Consider the following 11020-nt stretch of genomic DNA (forward strand, 5'->3'; position numbering starts at 1 on the left):
CGAAAATGAGAGGATGCTAGCTATACCAAAGACCGCAGCTTTCAAAAGATTCTCAGTCACCAAAAGCCTCATGCAAATGGTCATGTTGAGTTTAGGCTGCTCTGTTTACCCTATTGAAAGTTTTCCAGGGTCCCTTTGCCCAAGAATGAAGTATAATCAAGTCTTAAAATCTCGCTAAAGCAAATTGAGTAAATAGAGGTGAATACTCGCTGCGACTATGCATTGGGATATATTCCTTCCATTGTGAAAGACTCAAGATCAAATTTCTGCCACACAGAAATAGAACAACAAGCAGAAACATACATAGCAGAGACAGAAGAAGCTAACCAGAAGCTGACTTCTTTATTTTTTCCACCACATTGTCGGTCCTTTCGGGAATAGTTCTCTCATATGTTCGATTCGTTCAATTTCATCCTCTGGTCCTTGGTCTGTTACCGCTGCCTTCGCGACCCTGTCCTTCAGGAAGTCCGACACCATTACTTTTCTTAGACCATCAGGATATAGAAGTAGTACATGTGCTTCTTTCGATACAGGAGAATGCAATATTCCTCGGTAAATAATGCAATCATTTGCTGTGAATGAGCTTTGAAATAGGCGTTGTTTTTCTTGGAGAGCTTGCTATACTCAAATTAACATCGTACCTGTCAACAGCAAAAGTAAAAAGATTGCTCACTGTGGGCGATTTGACTGAAGACATTATTCGATAGTAAGTTATAAGTAGAAAGCAAATTGTTAATTGTGATGCTTCAGCATTATATTTCACAAAAATTGATTGTCCGTATCTAAGAAAGAGGAACATTGAACAATTCTATTTGATATGTCAAAGTATATAACAGTCAGCCAGCCGAAGGGTCTTGCAGATATATTCTAAAATGACTTTGCGTTCTGCCATTTCATGTGTCAAGAGACTTGATTATCAGGCCACTTGACTTACTCCAGTGACGTACTACATTATCGTGAAACCGTAGAAGTAGTCCTTGGGCAACAGGCTGAGAAGACTGGCTTTTCAAATTCCTAGCAGGTAGGGGAGGCTCGGTTTTGAGATTCGCAGTAGAGAGTTAGGTTTGCCAGATTAATTGGTATCGAAACCGCTGTTAGGTTTGGGAGGTTATTTAGCGTTAGTAACAGTGTTGAAAACCTACTACAGCCACCACCGTCTCTAGGAAAATGCCATGCCCACATAACATTTAGACTCAAACCTCTTCACCCGTACCGTAGTCGATGCCCACTTTCAGTGCTTGTGACTTGTACGATCAATTTTCCTCGAACACATCCCGATATGTAGTGTCCAGGCAAGTATATTCCTAGCGCCAAACATGTTTCTAGTAGCATGAGGAGTCTAGCGACATAGAGGTTCTTCAAAAAGTGGGCAGCCCCTAGGATGTCTAAAGAGTCCAAGAGGACTTGGCGGGTCATTTATTTTTACCACATCGGAGATCCGGATTGGTTTGTGTCAGATTTCTAGACTGCTCCAGCGCACAGGCGCAGGCGCTCGGGTGGTCAATGTCTACCCGGGAAGATATTGACCACCCAGGCAGCCTTACCCCGCTTTCGTGCGCAGGCGCTCGGGTGGTCAATGTCTACCCGGGAAGATATTGACCACCCAGGCAGCCTTACCCCGCTTTCGTATGCGACTGATTAAAAAGACCGTCCAGAGACTACAAGTGCAACTACAGTCTTCTTGTTCAACCTTTGTCATCCCTATTTCTGATCATGGCCGGCAATGAAGAGTCTTCGAATAAAGTAAAGCAGGCTATTTCCTGTAACATATCGGAGCTTGTGGCTCTTACTCGCGCTGCGGGAGATGATGTGAGTTATCCTTACCTCATAACTATTTTCATGGCTAACCTGCCCGACTTAGGCGGTCAGTGACTATTTAAAGCAAATTTCGGAATCGGACAATCAGCTGTTATCTCTTCATCGGGCTCTCGTCAAAAGACTTAGAAGACGGTCCAAACCGTATACCTCGATTTCCGAGCGTCAAACCTGGTTTTCGAACTTCGTTTCGCGAAAAGGAGAGAGGCTCTCTGTTGACGAAGCAGAAGCCCTCGCGTCCCTCACGAAGAACTGGGCTCTTGTAGACATCGAATGTCTTAAGGCTTGTGCTGAGATTTGGACTACATGCCCTCAGTTATTTTGCGACGGAGTAGCGCCGGATAAAGATATTATTCGACGGTGCTACCACGATCTAGAACGCATGGAAGATCTTGATGCAACAAGACGCAAGGTATTGCTTGTAACTTTATCTCGACAAGTTTACAAGAGACAGAACCAGCTTATTTCTAGTCCAAAAGCGCGAAAACGTTGCAGGAAAACACAGAGTGACCATGATAGTCGACACTCTACTCTTCTAAAATCTGCATTAGTCGACATATGTTCACAGCTGTGGGACGACCCAAAGAAGGATCAAGACAGAAGGAGAAAAAGGCTTTCACGCTACTCATTGTTTGGATGGAAGTGGGATAGGTTGACTCACAGTGAACTAATACTTTCGTTGACTCATGTGGCAGCAAAAAGGTCCTTTAACCCCATCTTTTCCATCTTCATAGACTGACTAGCCATAGATTCGAGTTTCACAAATGGACTTATATTAAAACCGAAGCTTTGAATGCATACACGAAAACATTACCACAGTTTGCCATTCGAGAAACTCTACAGAAGGCTTGGGTTGCGATTCTGAACTATTATGAAGGCGACACCGCGTTACATCAGGCAGCGAGGCCCAGTCCTCGGGAAACTGAGGAACCTCAGGTCAACATTGATTCAGCACAATCACCTGACTATCGCAATAGTCCCTCCCTTGGCTTCGATCTCGCTTTTATGGAAGATGTGTTTGCTTCAGATGAACCCTACTTATACCTCCCCAAACGTCCAGGCGAAGGAGATAGAGTTGACGTCACTGGTGATTGTTTCAGACCCACTATGTCGATTGACGATATAATTGCTTCGTGTGACCCTTGGTTTTCACTTCATGGTGCTGGAGGGAGTACAAATGGTCCTCTACTAACTTCAGCGGAGACCCAGAATATTGGATCAACGTACACGAATGGTCATATTGGATACCCATCGGCTGTATCTGAATTGGGTACGTCGACCAATCCCACAAATGCGACACTTGGTCTGTCTATCGAAGCGACATCAGAAGCATAAGACAATCTTTGATATGCTATTGTGTAGTAGGTAGGCGTTAGTTACATTGACTTAATTCACCCCTTGTAAATCCTTCCATGACTGACTCTGCCATTTCTCGTCAAGCCTCCGTGTTACTTTTCGGATTGTTTAGTACTTTAGTACTGGGGGGCTTTGCGAGTATGTAGTAAAGAGAGCCAGAGATAATAGCCTGGTCTTCAAAGTAGAAGGGAGCTGTTCCTGGAACAAGTGGCGGTCCGTCGAGAATCTGGGGTGTGCCTTCAATTATAGACACCGGGATTATATAGGCCGCTTTTTCCAGTATTCTCGTAATTCCTGTTGTTTTCCAAACCTGCAGACCGAAGCCTTCTAATGAAAGAGGGATTTCCGACACGCATTTGACTAATATAGGCTCGAGGTTTCTATCATCGTCGCAAATAGAAGTGTGTTGGCCTCTTCCCCGCCACTGTGCTCTCGGAAGAAATTCCACGAGTTCGTCCATAGTGGATTTTCTGTTGCTTTAAGCGATGGAAAACGATATCAGAGCCCGGATAACGACGTAAGGTGATGGCTTTGTCTGTGTAGGAAGGATTTTAGCAACGTAGATTGCATGGGGTGCTTGTCGCCTACATTCACTTTCAAAGTCTCAGTAGTTATCTTGTGGCTTACTTTGACATCTATCCAAGCCAGGGGATAATTTTCAAGCTAACTCCTTAGATATAGCAGGATGCAGTGTCTTTGCTTTGCGCGGCTTGCAACGAGGCAAGGCATTGTTGGTGGGGTGGAGGGGTTTTCCATGATGCCCAACAGAGATACGTGGTTCGTAGCAATCCACTAGCGCACTTTTAAGCCTAAGGCACCACTGAGAGGTTCCCTGCGCGGTCACCTGATGCGGGTATTAACATATAGGGATAGCTTTCGAGTGTCGGGTCAATGTCTACCCGGGTAGACATTGACCCGACACTCAAAAGCCCGGGTGACCTCGAAGGCAATTATTATGTAGAAGGCCGCTTTATGCATCTATCTGCATCCTTTTCATCTGTATGATGCGGCCTACCGATAATTTGCAGCGCATTCACATCAACTTTCAATCATCCGAAGCCATAAATTTAGAAGAGTTCAGATGAGGCAAGAAAACAGCTCCTGACATGCACAATTGGCTGCTAGTTTGCTGGAGTGACAACAAGTCCTCTGCGCTTTGTTGCCCCCTCGTAGGATTCGTAAATGCGACCCTTCTCAACCCTCAGGAATGAATAGTGGTACGCTAGCAAAGGATACTACTCGCTAGTTTTACTTAGGAGTATCGAGTCAAAATTCTAGTTAAGTGTGCTATACTCTAAGAGCAATTCTATGGAAATGCTGGGGCTGGTTCTATCGTTGAACTCATGAGAAGGGGTTAGACTGATAATAAATTATCTAATTAAGCATATTCTTGGATAGGCCTTTCAGATACTTCGGAATAATCATTGCCATGGCTGCGCAACTCATTCGCCACTGTAAACAGCAAGTGTTGAAGTGACCCAATCATCAAGTCAGATGATCCTCCTCTTGCGAGACGGCCCTTTATTGCCTTTTCATACTACTCTAGATATGATGTTCTCGATCCTGACAGCCATCGCCTTTGTTCAGTGAAAACTTGCTGCTGCATTGCAGCCTCGAAAGTGTGACCTAGTCACAGCTGTGGCTCTGTCATCCAGAGAATGCTTGTATGCATTTAGGAAATGACAATTGAAGGGAAGATGCCAAGGTGATTATCAAGCAGGTATATTTCATACTAACATTGCGTTCCTTAGTCCATACTTGTCGTAGTAACCGAAAAAAGTATATAAAAGACTTGAATGTGTCCTTTGATAATCGTTCCTTTTCATCTTAGCCCTAAGCTACGAAGTCCTTCACTGCTTATCTAAAGCAATTCCTCATTCTCCATCATTCGAGAGAAGATCTTAGTATATTGAAGAACAAACTCGAGTTAGTTTGCCACCTATTTAAGAAAGAGCGGCCAAAACACTATACTGACGGTGCCTAGATCCCCATCAAGATCGAAATTCTGACGACAATGCCTGAGAAAGGGGAATGTCTCAAGTGCTGCGGCACCAAAGGAACATGGGAAACCTGTAATCGATGCAACGGCGAAGGCAAGATTAGCGCTGGGAAACTTGGTACAAACAAGTGTGGCCACTGTATGGGAGACGGCGTTGTGCAGTATCCTTGTGAGCATTGCAAGGGCACGGGAAGGGTTTGAGGGAGGAGGCTGGATGAGATCGAGCAAGGGACGGGAATTATCAGGCGTGTACACTCTTTCATCTGCGCGCTGTATGCTTGCTTTACTTTCGATAATGGTGTGATTGTGTATACCGGTGTGATTGTGTATATACTATCTACCATCTCAAACAGTCTACTGACTCCGGGGCATTGATGAGGTGGAGTCAGTGATTGACATTCAAACAGAACTTTGGACTTTGCCAAGAAACTTATAGAACATGCAATATCTTATAGAAAAGGGCCACCAAGCTGATTTAAATCTTGTCTGGTCTAAGCCTTCTGTTCTAGATGTTCCGTTCCATACTAGACTTTACCTCAACAATTACTTCTAAAAGAATCCAGTCAATGATACAATTGAGAGACTTAGAAATAAGTATCAGGTCGTTTATTCTAGGCACTACTAACTTATTCCTGTTATATCACTGACCGAAATTACAGAAGCTAACCCAAAAGTCTCGACATTTCATTCCGAGAAAAGCTCATCTGACCAAGCCGGCTTCTCTAATATAGTTGGTATCTTGAATTTACAGCTAAGTTCATAAGTATAAGCAGTATTAAATATGAATATTGAGCTGAGCTGAGATTCGGATTTAGGATTTCAGAGAGGAATTCCAACTTTTTCCGCGATTCAACCAGTATCAAGTTACATAAGTAGTTTAACCACATGACTAGAAGCCAAGAATTTGAATACTTGACTTGTACATAAACTTTTTAGACAGGGATAACATTAAAAGGAAATATAAAAGCTGTCGAATATCTAGTGTTCTCACAGGCGGCGCCGTTTAGGTCGGGGTTGATCGCTGTCATCCGATGTAAGTGCCAAATATGGCTGCTCAGCGAAACTGTCAGTTGTCGAGCGAGGAATGCTCTCCTGGTTACTCTGAGTTGCCTCTGACTTATCGCGAACGTGCTGTTCGTTAGATCCTTTATGTGCCAAAGAGGCGGATGATGCCCTGGTATCTGGGTGGCACGACGGAGTAGTGTAGTCTGATGCTTGTCTTAAGGAGCCACTTGGTAACAAGCAATTCCTTATGCTCGTCCGCAGGTGTGAGAGGGGCTCGTAAACCTCCTTCTCCAAGGTGGCAATTGGTTGCTCTATTGTGTTCGAGTGCAGTGCCAACTCGCTCTGAAATTCGCTGGAGCTATCAAGCAATTTACCAAATCGGCCCTTCAGCGTTGAGTATGATTCTTTCATAGTGGTCCCTAAAGTCTTCAAATGGCCAAGCCAGGCGTCACTGAACTGTTTGTTTTGTGATTGTGTCTTTTCCAATTTTTGGGCCCATAGTTCTAGTTGCCCATCAAGACCCTCTTTGTGATTATCGAAATTGTGCCGTAGGTCCCTCTGCGCCGATGCTGCTGTTTGTTGGACAGAGAGATGTTGTTTCTCGATGGTCTGCTTGCGGTTACCAACGAGTCAGAAAGAAAATGCATTGGGAACTGTACCTCCTTATCTTGCCCCATACGCACGACGAGATTGTTCCTCAATTTAATGAGTTCTTCAGCAAGTTGCTTTTGCCTTGTGATACATTTCTCGATCCGACTGTGTGTCGTAAAACCCTCAATAAGCTCACCAGAGCTTGAAATGTCATTATAGACATTACTGTAATTTCCTTGAAGTCGGTCCCAGCGTTGCTGGAAGCTAAGGTCATAGATTGCACCGATTTGGGTCAGAAGGTTATGGCGCTCTGCTTCAGCGTTCGTACGCTCCTCTTCCAGAAATTGAACCATGTCAAGAGAGGTCTTGTGACTCATCTCTACCATTCGAGAATTGGCATTTTGAAGCTGAAGCTGTAGCTCGCTGATTTCGGTGTTTTGCTCCTCGATGTGTTTCACTATCATCTGAGATATCGACTGGACATCAGTATCGAGTGTGCTGTAGGCCATATCGAACTGAAAACCTGGTCAGCCAAAGCCTTGGCAAAGCATACAAACGTTATACCTGATTCTTGCATCTCGACAATTCACCCTGAAGACCTTCAGACATTCGGCTAATTGCTTGAGGAAGTTCAATCATTGCCTTAGAGATCATCACTCTGACCTGTTTACTGATTCTCTTGAGCTCTTGGAAAGCTTCTTCTGTCTCGCTTCTCATTAATTGTGTCTGGGAGTCCATTCCAGCGTTTTCGACAGTATCGAGAGCATCATAAAGAAGGGTCTGGTTTCTCTGCGCTGCCATTGTCTCATTTCCAAAGAATTGACTGATTTTGGTTGAAAAATCGTTTAAAAGCATTGTCTGGTGAGCTTGGAAGTTCTTGATTCGAGCTCCCACTTTCTCACTAATGTCTGACACCTCCGCAATAGATCCCTCCCATTTAGTCTGAGCCTTGTTTATGGTGTCATTCATCTGAGAGAGTTTTAAATGCGCCTCCTTCTTGTCAGATTGTGAACTTAGTAGCTGACGTCTTAGTGCAAGTAGTTCTTCTGCCTTGTGCTGAAATCCAGACTCCAAGGCTTGAACTCGCTGTTTTTGCTCCTCGTTGACGATCCGCCTGGACTCAATTTCTTTGATCATGTCTTCATATGTCTCAGGAGTCATATAGATGCCATTACGGTGCCTTGTCGCTCTTAAATTGCGTTTAAGAGTCTCGATCTCAGAAGACAGCTCTGAGAGCAGCGTATCTTTCGGCACGGGAGTGTTTATCTGCGGTCTGTTGTGAATGTTTTTGGCCCGAAATGCGTAATCTAATGTAGAGGCAGTCTCTTCCTGACTTGATCGACAAGGAGAAACAGTAGCGATTATGCAAGTCCTGGTGTTGCCACCCAAGGAATCTTGTAGTAATCTTGTCAATTTTGATTCTCTGTCCAATATCAGTATTTTCTCTTCTGAAAATCGGATTTAGACATTACCTGTACGGAACATGTGAAGATCTATCAACCAAAGCATTGATGACTCGTCCAAGTGTTAGCAAGCTTTTGTTGATTTGACCGGCTTCAACAGCTCGCTTGTTTTCGGCGCCACTGCGTTGAATGTTCTCACTACCAGCTAGGTCTACCAGGTTCAGCTTCCCACATGTAATGGACTCGTCACTAGACCTTGTAAGAATGTTGATTGTGAAAATGGTATGACTTCGGGAACTCAGATCATTGCATTTGGTTGCTGCCACTTGTCGTTTCCGGCCAGCCATTCGGAGTAATTGAATACCGGCTGATGGAGAGTCGATATACGATTCTTGCATTCCTTTCACCAATAAACTCCTGTTGGCGGTATTCCTTTCGTTTTCGAATAGGTGGAGTTTTGTATCCTCTTCACCTGAGAGAAGATCATGTATGACCTCATTATATAACTCGATAAAAGAACACTTGATGGTGGTATCTGTTCCCTTAAGCCTGTCAAACAGTGTGTAGAGGGTGCGTGGAATAATCCCCGCATTGTCAGATAAAAGCCCAAATTCTTCTGTCATGTCTCCAAACATCGTGTATGTTTTACCTGTTCCGGTTTGTCCATATGCGAAGATTGTGCAGTTGTAGCCTAACAGAAGCTGTATTGCTTATCAGCACATATTATTAGAGGCAGGGCAGCATCGAATCTCACTTCATCAACCATTGGCAAAACAGTATCTTCATAAACCATGCGCTGGTCAGCGGCTGATGAGAATACCTGGTCAAAGTTGTAGATCTTGTTAGAGGGAGAATCCATAGACACCTCTATAGTCTTCCCCTTGATGCCATCTGTTCGTAGTATAACAGAATGATCACCGGTTGTTTCCCGCTCATTGCGACTTCGACAGCGCACTGTCACATAGATTGCCGTTTTGTCACCAGGCTCATGCTCCCTACTTTCTGAAATTGTTGATGTACATGAGTCTTTCGCTTGACCGGTTTTCCGATTTTGTGATGTCTTGGCTCGCTGAGAAAATCTTGCGGAGCCAGCTTGTCCTTCCTTTTGACTCGCCCTACCCGCCTTTCGGGTGGGATATCTAGACTGAGTAGTCATTGTTTGAAAGTTAGTTTACGAAAAGAATGGTCTATGCGTCATAAACGAGTGGGGAAGAGGGTGGGGGGTATCAGGATTTATGTAAAGTGCCGTGCTTAAAGGCGCGCGCGTCTCCGGAAACCAGCATAACATCACGTGGTTTAAAACCACAGCTAACCTCGGAAGGCTCTAGAGGCCTGACACGACACAATCTGAAGTGCTTTTGTTGAGGTGCGGAAGTCTGTGCGCACCGTGGCAGAACGGCTTTTTTTAAAAGGCGGAAACGTGAATCAAACTTTACACTTTTGTCATTGCAGCGGTCGAGAATGAAAGGAACATACATTAATCCGGACTACAAGGTCGCGTGGTTAGACTATCAAATTTGCCAAGCCCGGTCTTTCCTTTTTCTCTTCTCCCCTTCCCTTCTCCCCTTCTCACTAGCTGATTCTTCTTCACTTTCTCCTACAACATTATCAATCCGTAAAGAAAGTTTCTGCTCTTTACTGATCTCGCTGCCAACCCTACCATTTCTGTGTTTTCATAGGACTTGCTAGTTTCACTTGATGACTTCAGATTAGGCGTTCACTCGTGACTAGGCTATAAAAGCTTTTACTACTTACTCTTATCTTACTATTAGTCTTGATCTGGCATATTACCCGAATCAACGCTATCTCAAAGCCCGTGTAGGGGCCGACTCGATTTATCAAGGGTGCCTTGTTTATACCCAGTAAATACTAGAACGTGATTTTTGGCGTAACCAAATCTCGAGGTTTATTCTGTCAAGTCGCCGCAGTTATCTCACGCGAAGCATAGTCTTTTTGGCGACTGACTAATCAACACAATAAATGCTTCAATCGCAGCACATAGGTTTCTCTTTATCATCCCGAGTACGTTCAAAGCTCAAGTGAAGTCGCGATCTTCCACATGCTTCAGTATGCAAAATTCTTAAAGCCATGGTGAAAGGCTCCTTGCTGACTTCTATGCCTTAGTTCATTTCCACGGGCTTTACCATTTCTCAACCCCTCCAAAACCTTTGTTCGACGTCTACACACGAGAAAAAGGGTTGATCCAACCATGATCAGCGGTCAAATCTCTCTCGCCGACTTCTTCCGCTTTACCCGTGGGCGATTCCTTTCAGATGAGCCCCATCACATCTCGCAGACTACTGTGAAATTTAAACTTGACGAGCTTGAACGACTGGCCGTTGACTCCGCCGCAACACTTAGCAAGGCCCCTCTAGAATGCGTGAAAACTGAGAAATTACCGGATGGAATGCACAACAAAGCGATTCGCTTTACAATGAACAACGGAGTCCAAGTCGTGGGCAAGATCCCGAATCCAAACGCAGGGAAAGCACACTTCACAACAGCTTCAGAAGTTGCCACTATGGATTTTGTATGTCGTATTTATACCTATAATCATCCTGGATTTTACATGCTGATACCCTGCAGCTGTGAAACGTTCTTAAAATACCTATCCCACATGTTCTGGCTTGGAGTTCCACGTCCAAAAATGACGTCGGGGCCGAATACATCTTGATGGAAAATGTACCCGGTGTTCCATTAAGTAAGTTATGGGATCAACTTGAAGTTGGTGCAAAGTTCAGGATTGTCCAGAGCATTGCGACTTATCAAGAAATGTGGTTAAATATCTCTTTCTCGCATTATGGAAGCCTATATTACAAGCACGATATTGGATCAACGAGTCCAAGCCTTG

General features: G+C 44.3%; 4 protein-coding genes across 4 annotated transcripts; 2 read left to right on the top strand and 2 right to left on the bottom strand.

Annotated features, from left to right (window-relative positions):
• The first annotated feature begins 1684 nt into the window (after positions 1-1684).
• Positions 1685-3180, top strand: BO82DRAFT_349433 (uncharacterized protein). The gene is made up of 3 exons (XM_025633879.1): positions 1685-1809; positions 1862-2517; positions 2565-3180. Exons 1-3 carry the CDS (start codon positions 1714-1716, stop codon positions 3148-3150), a joined length of 1338 nt encoding a protein of 445 aa, XP_025485553.1. The 5' UTR covers positions 1685-1713; the 3' UTR covers positions 3151-3180.
• A 45-nt stretch (positions 3181-3225) lies between these two features.
• BO82DRAFT_36453 (uncharacterized protein) lies at positions 3226-3763 on the bottom strand. The gene is made up of 2 exons (XM_025636955.1): positions 3760-3763; positions 3226-3706 (listed from the first exon to the last, which is right to left on the bottom strand). The coding sequence occupies exon 2, from the start codon at positions 3629-3631 to the stop codon at positions 3251-3253; it is 381 nt and encodes a 126-aa protein (XP_025485554.1). The 5' UTR covers positions 3632-3706; positions 3760-3763; the 3' UTR covers positions 3226-3250.
• Positions 3764-6157: 2394 nt separating this feature from the next.
• BO82DRAFT_437438 (kinesin-domain-containing protein) lies at positions 6158-9383 on the bottom strand (the record flags this gene model as incomplete). The annotated part of the gene is made up of 5 exons (XM_025641191.1): positions 8924-9383; positions 8239-8870; positions 7331-8189; positions 6835-7281; positions 6158-6784 (listed from the first exon to the last, which is right to left on the bottom strand). Exons 1-5 carry the CDS (start codon positions 9323-9325, stop codon positions 6158-6160), a joined length of 2967 nt encoding a protein of 988 aa, XP_025485555.1. The 5' UTR covers positions 9326-9383.
• Positions 9384-10067: 684 nt separating this feature from the next.
• BO82DRAFT_36492 (uncharacterized protein) lies at positions 10068-10875 on the top strand. Its single transcript, XM_025636980.1, has 2 exons — positions 10068-10191; positions 10294-10875. Exon 2 carries the CDS (start codon positions 10379-10381, stop codon positions 10841-10843), a length of 465 nt encoding a protein of 154 aa, XP_025485556.1. The 5' UTR covers positions 10068-10191; positions 10294-10378; the 3' UTR covers positions 10844-10875.
• The last annotated feature ends 145 nt before the right edge of the window (positions 10876-11020 follow it).

Source organism: Aspergillus uvarum, assembly GCF_003184745.1.
Source record: "Aspergillus uvarum CBS 121591 unplaced genomic scaffold BO82scaffold_140, whole genome shotgun sequence".
In the NCBI taxonomy this organism is placed as follows: Eukaryota; Fungi; Ascomycota; class Eurotiomycetes; order Eurotiales; family Aspergillaceae; genus Aspergillus; species Aspergillus uvarum.

Coding starts and splice junctions, on each gene's coding strand:
- BO82DRAFT_36453 (XM_025636955.1), bottom strand. CDS start 3,631: ATGGACGAACTCGTGGAATTTCTTCCGAGAGCACAGTGGCGGGGAAGA.
- BO82DRAFT_36492 (XM_025636980.1), top strand. CDS start 10,379: ATGATCAGCGGTCAAATCTCTCTCGCCGACTTCTTCCGCTTTACCCGT.
- BO82DRAFT_349433 (XM_025633879.1), top strand. CDS start 1,714: ATGGCCGGCAATGAAGAGTCTTCGAATAAAGTAAAGCAGGCTATTTCC. Junction 1,810..1,861: donor CTCGCGCTGCGGGAGATGAT/GTGAGTTATCCT, acceptor TGCCCGACTTAG/GCGGTCAGTGACTATTTAAA. Junction 2,518..2,564: donor ACTCATGTGGCAGCAAAAAG/GTCCTTTAACCC, acceptor GACTAGCCATAG/ATTCGAGTTTCACAAATGGA.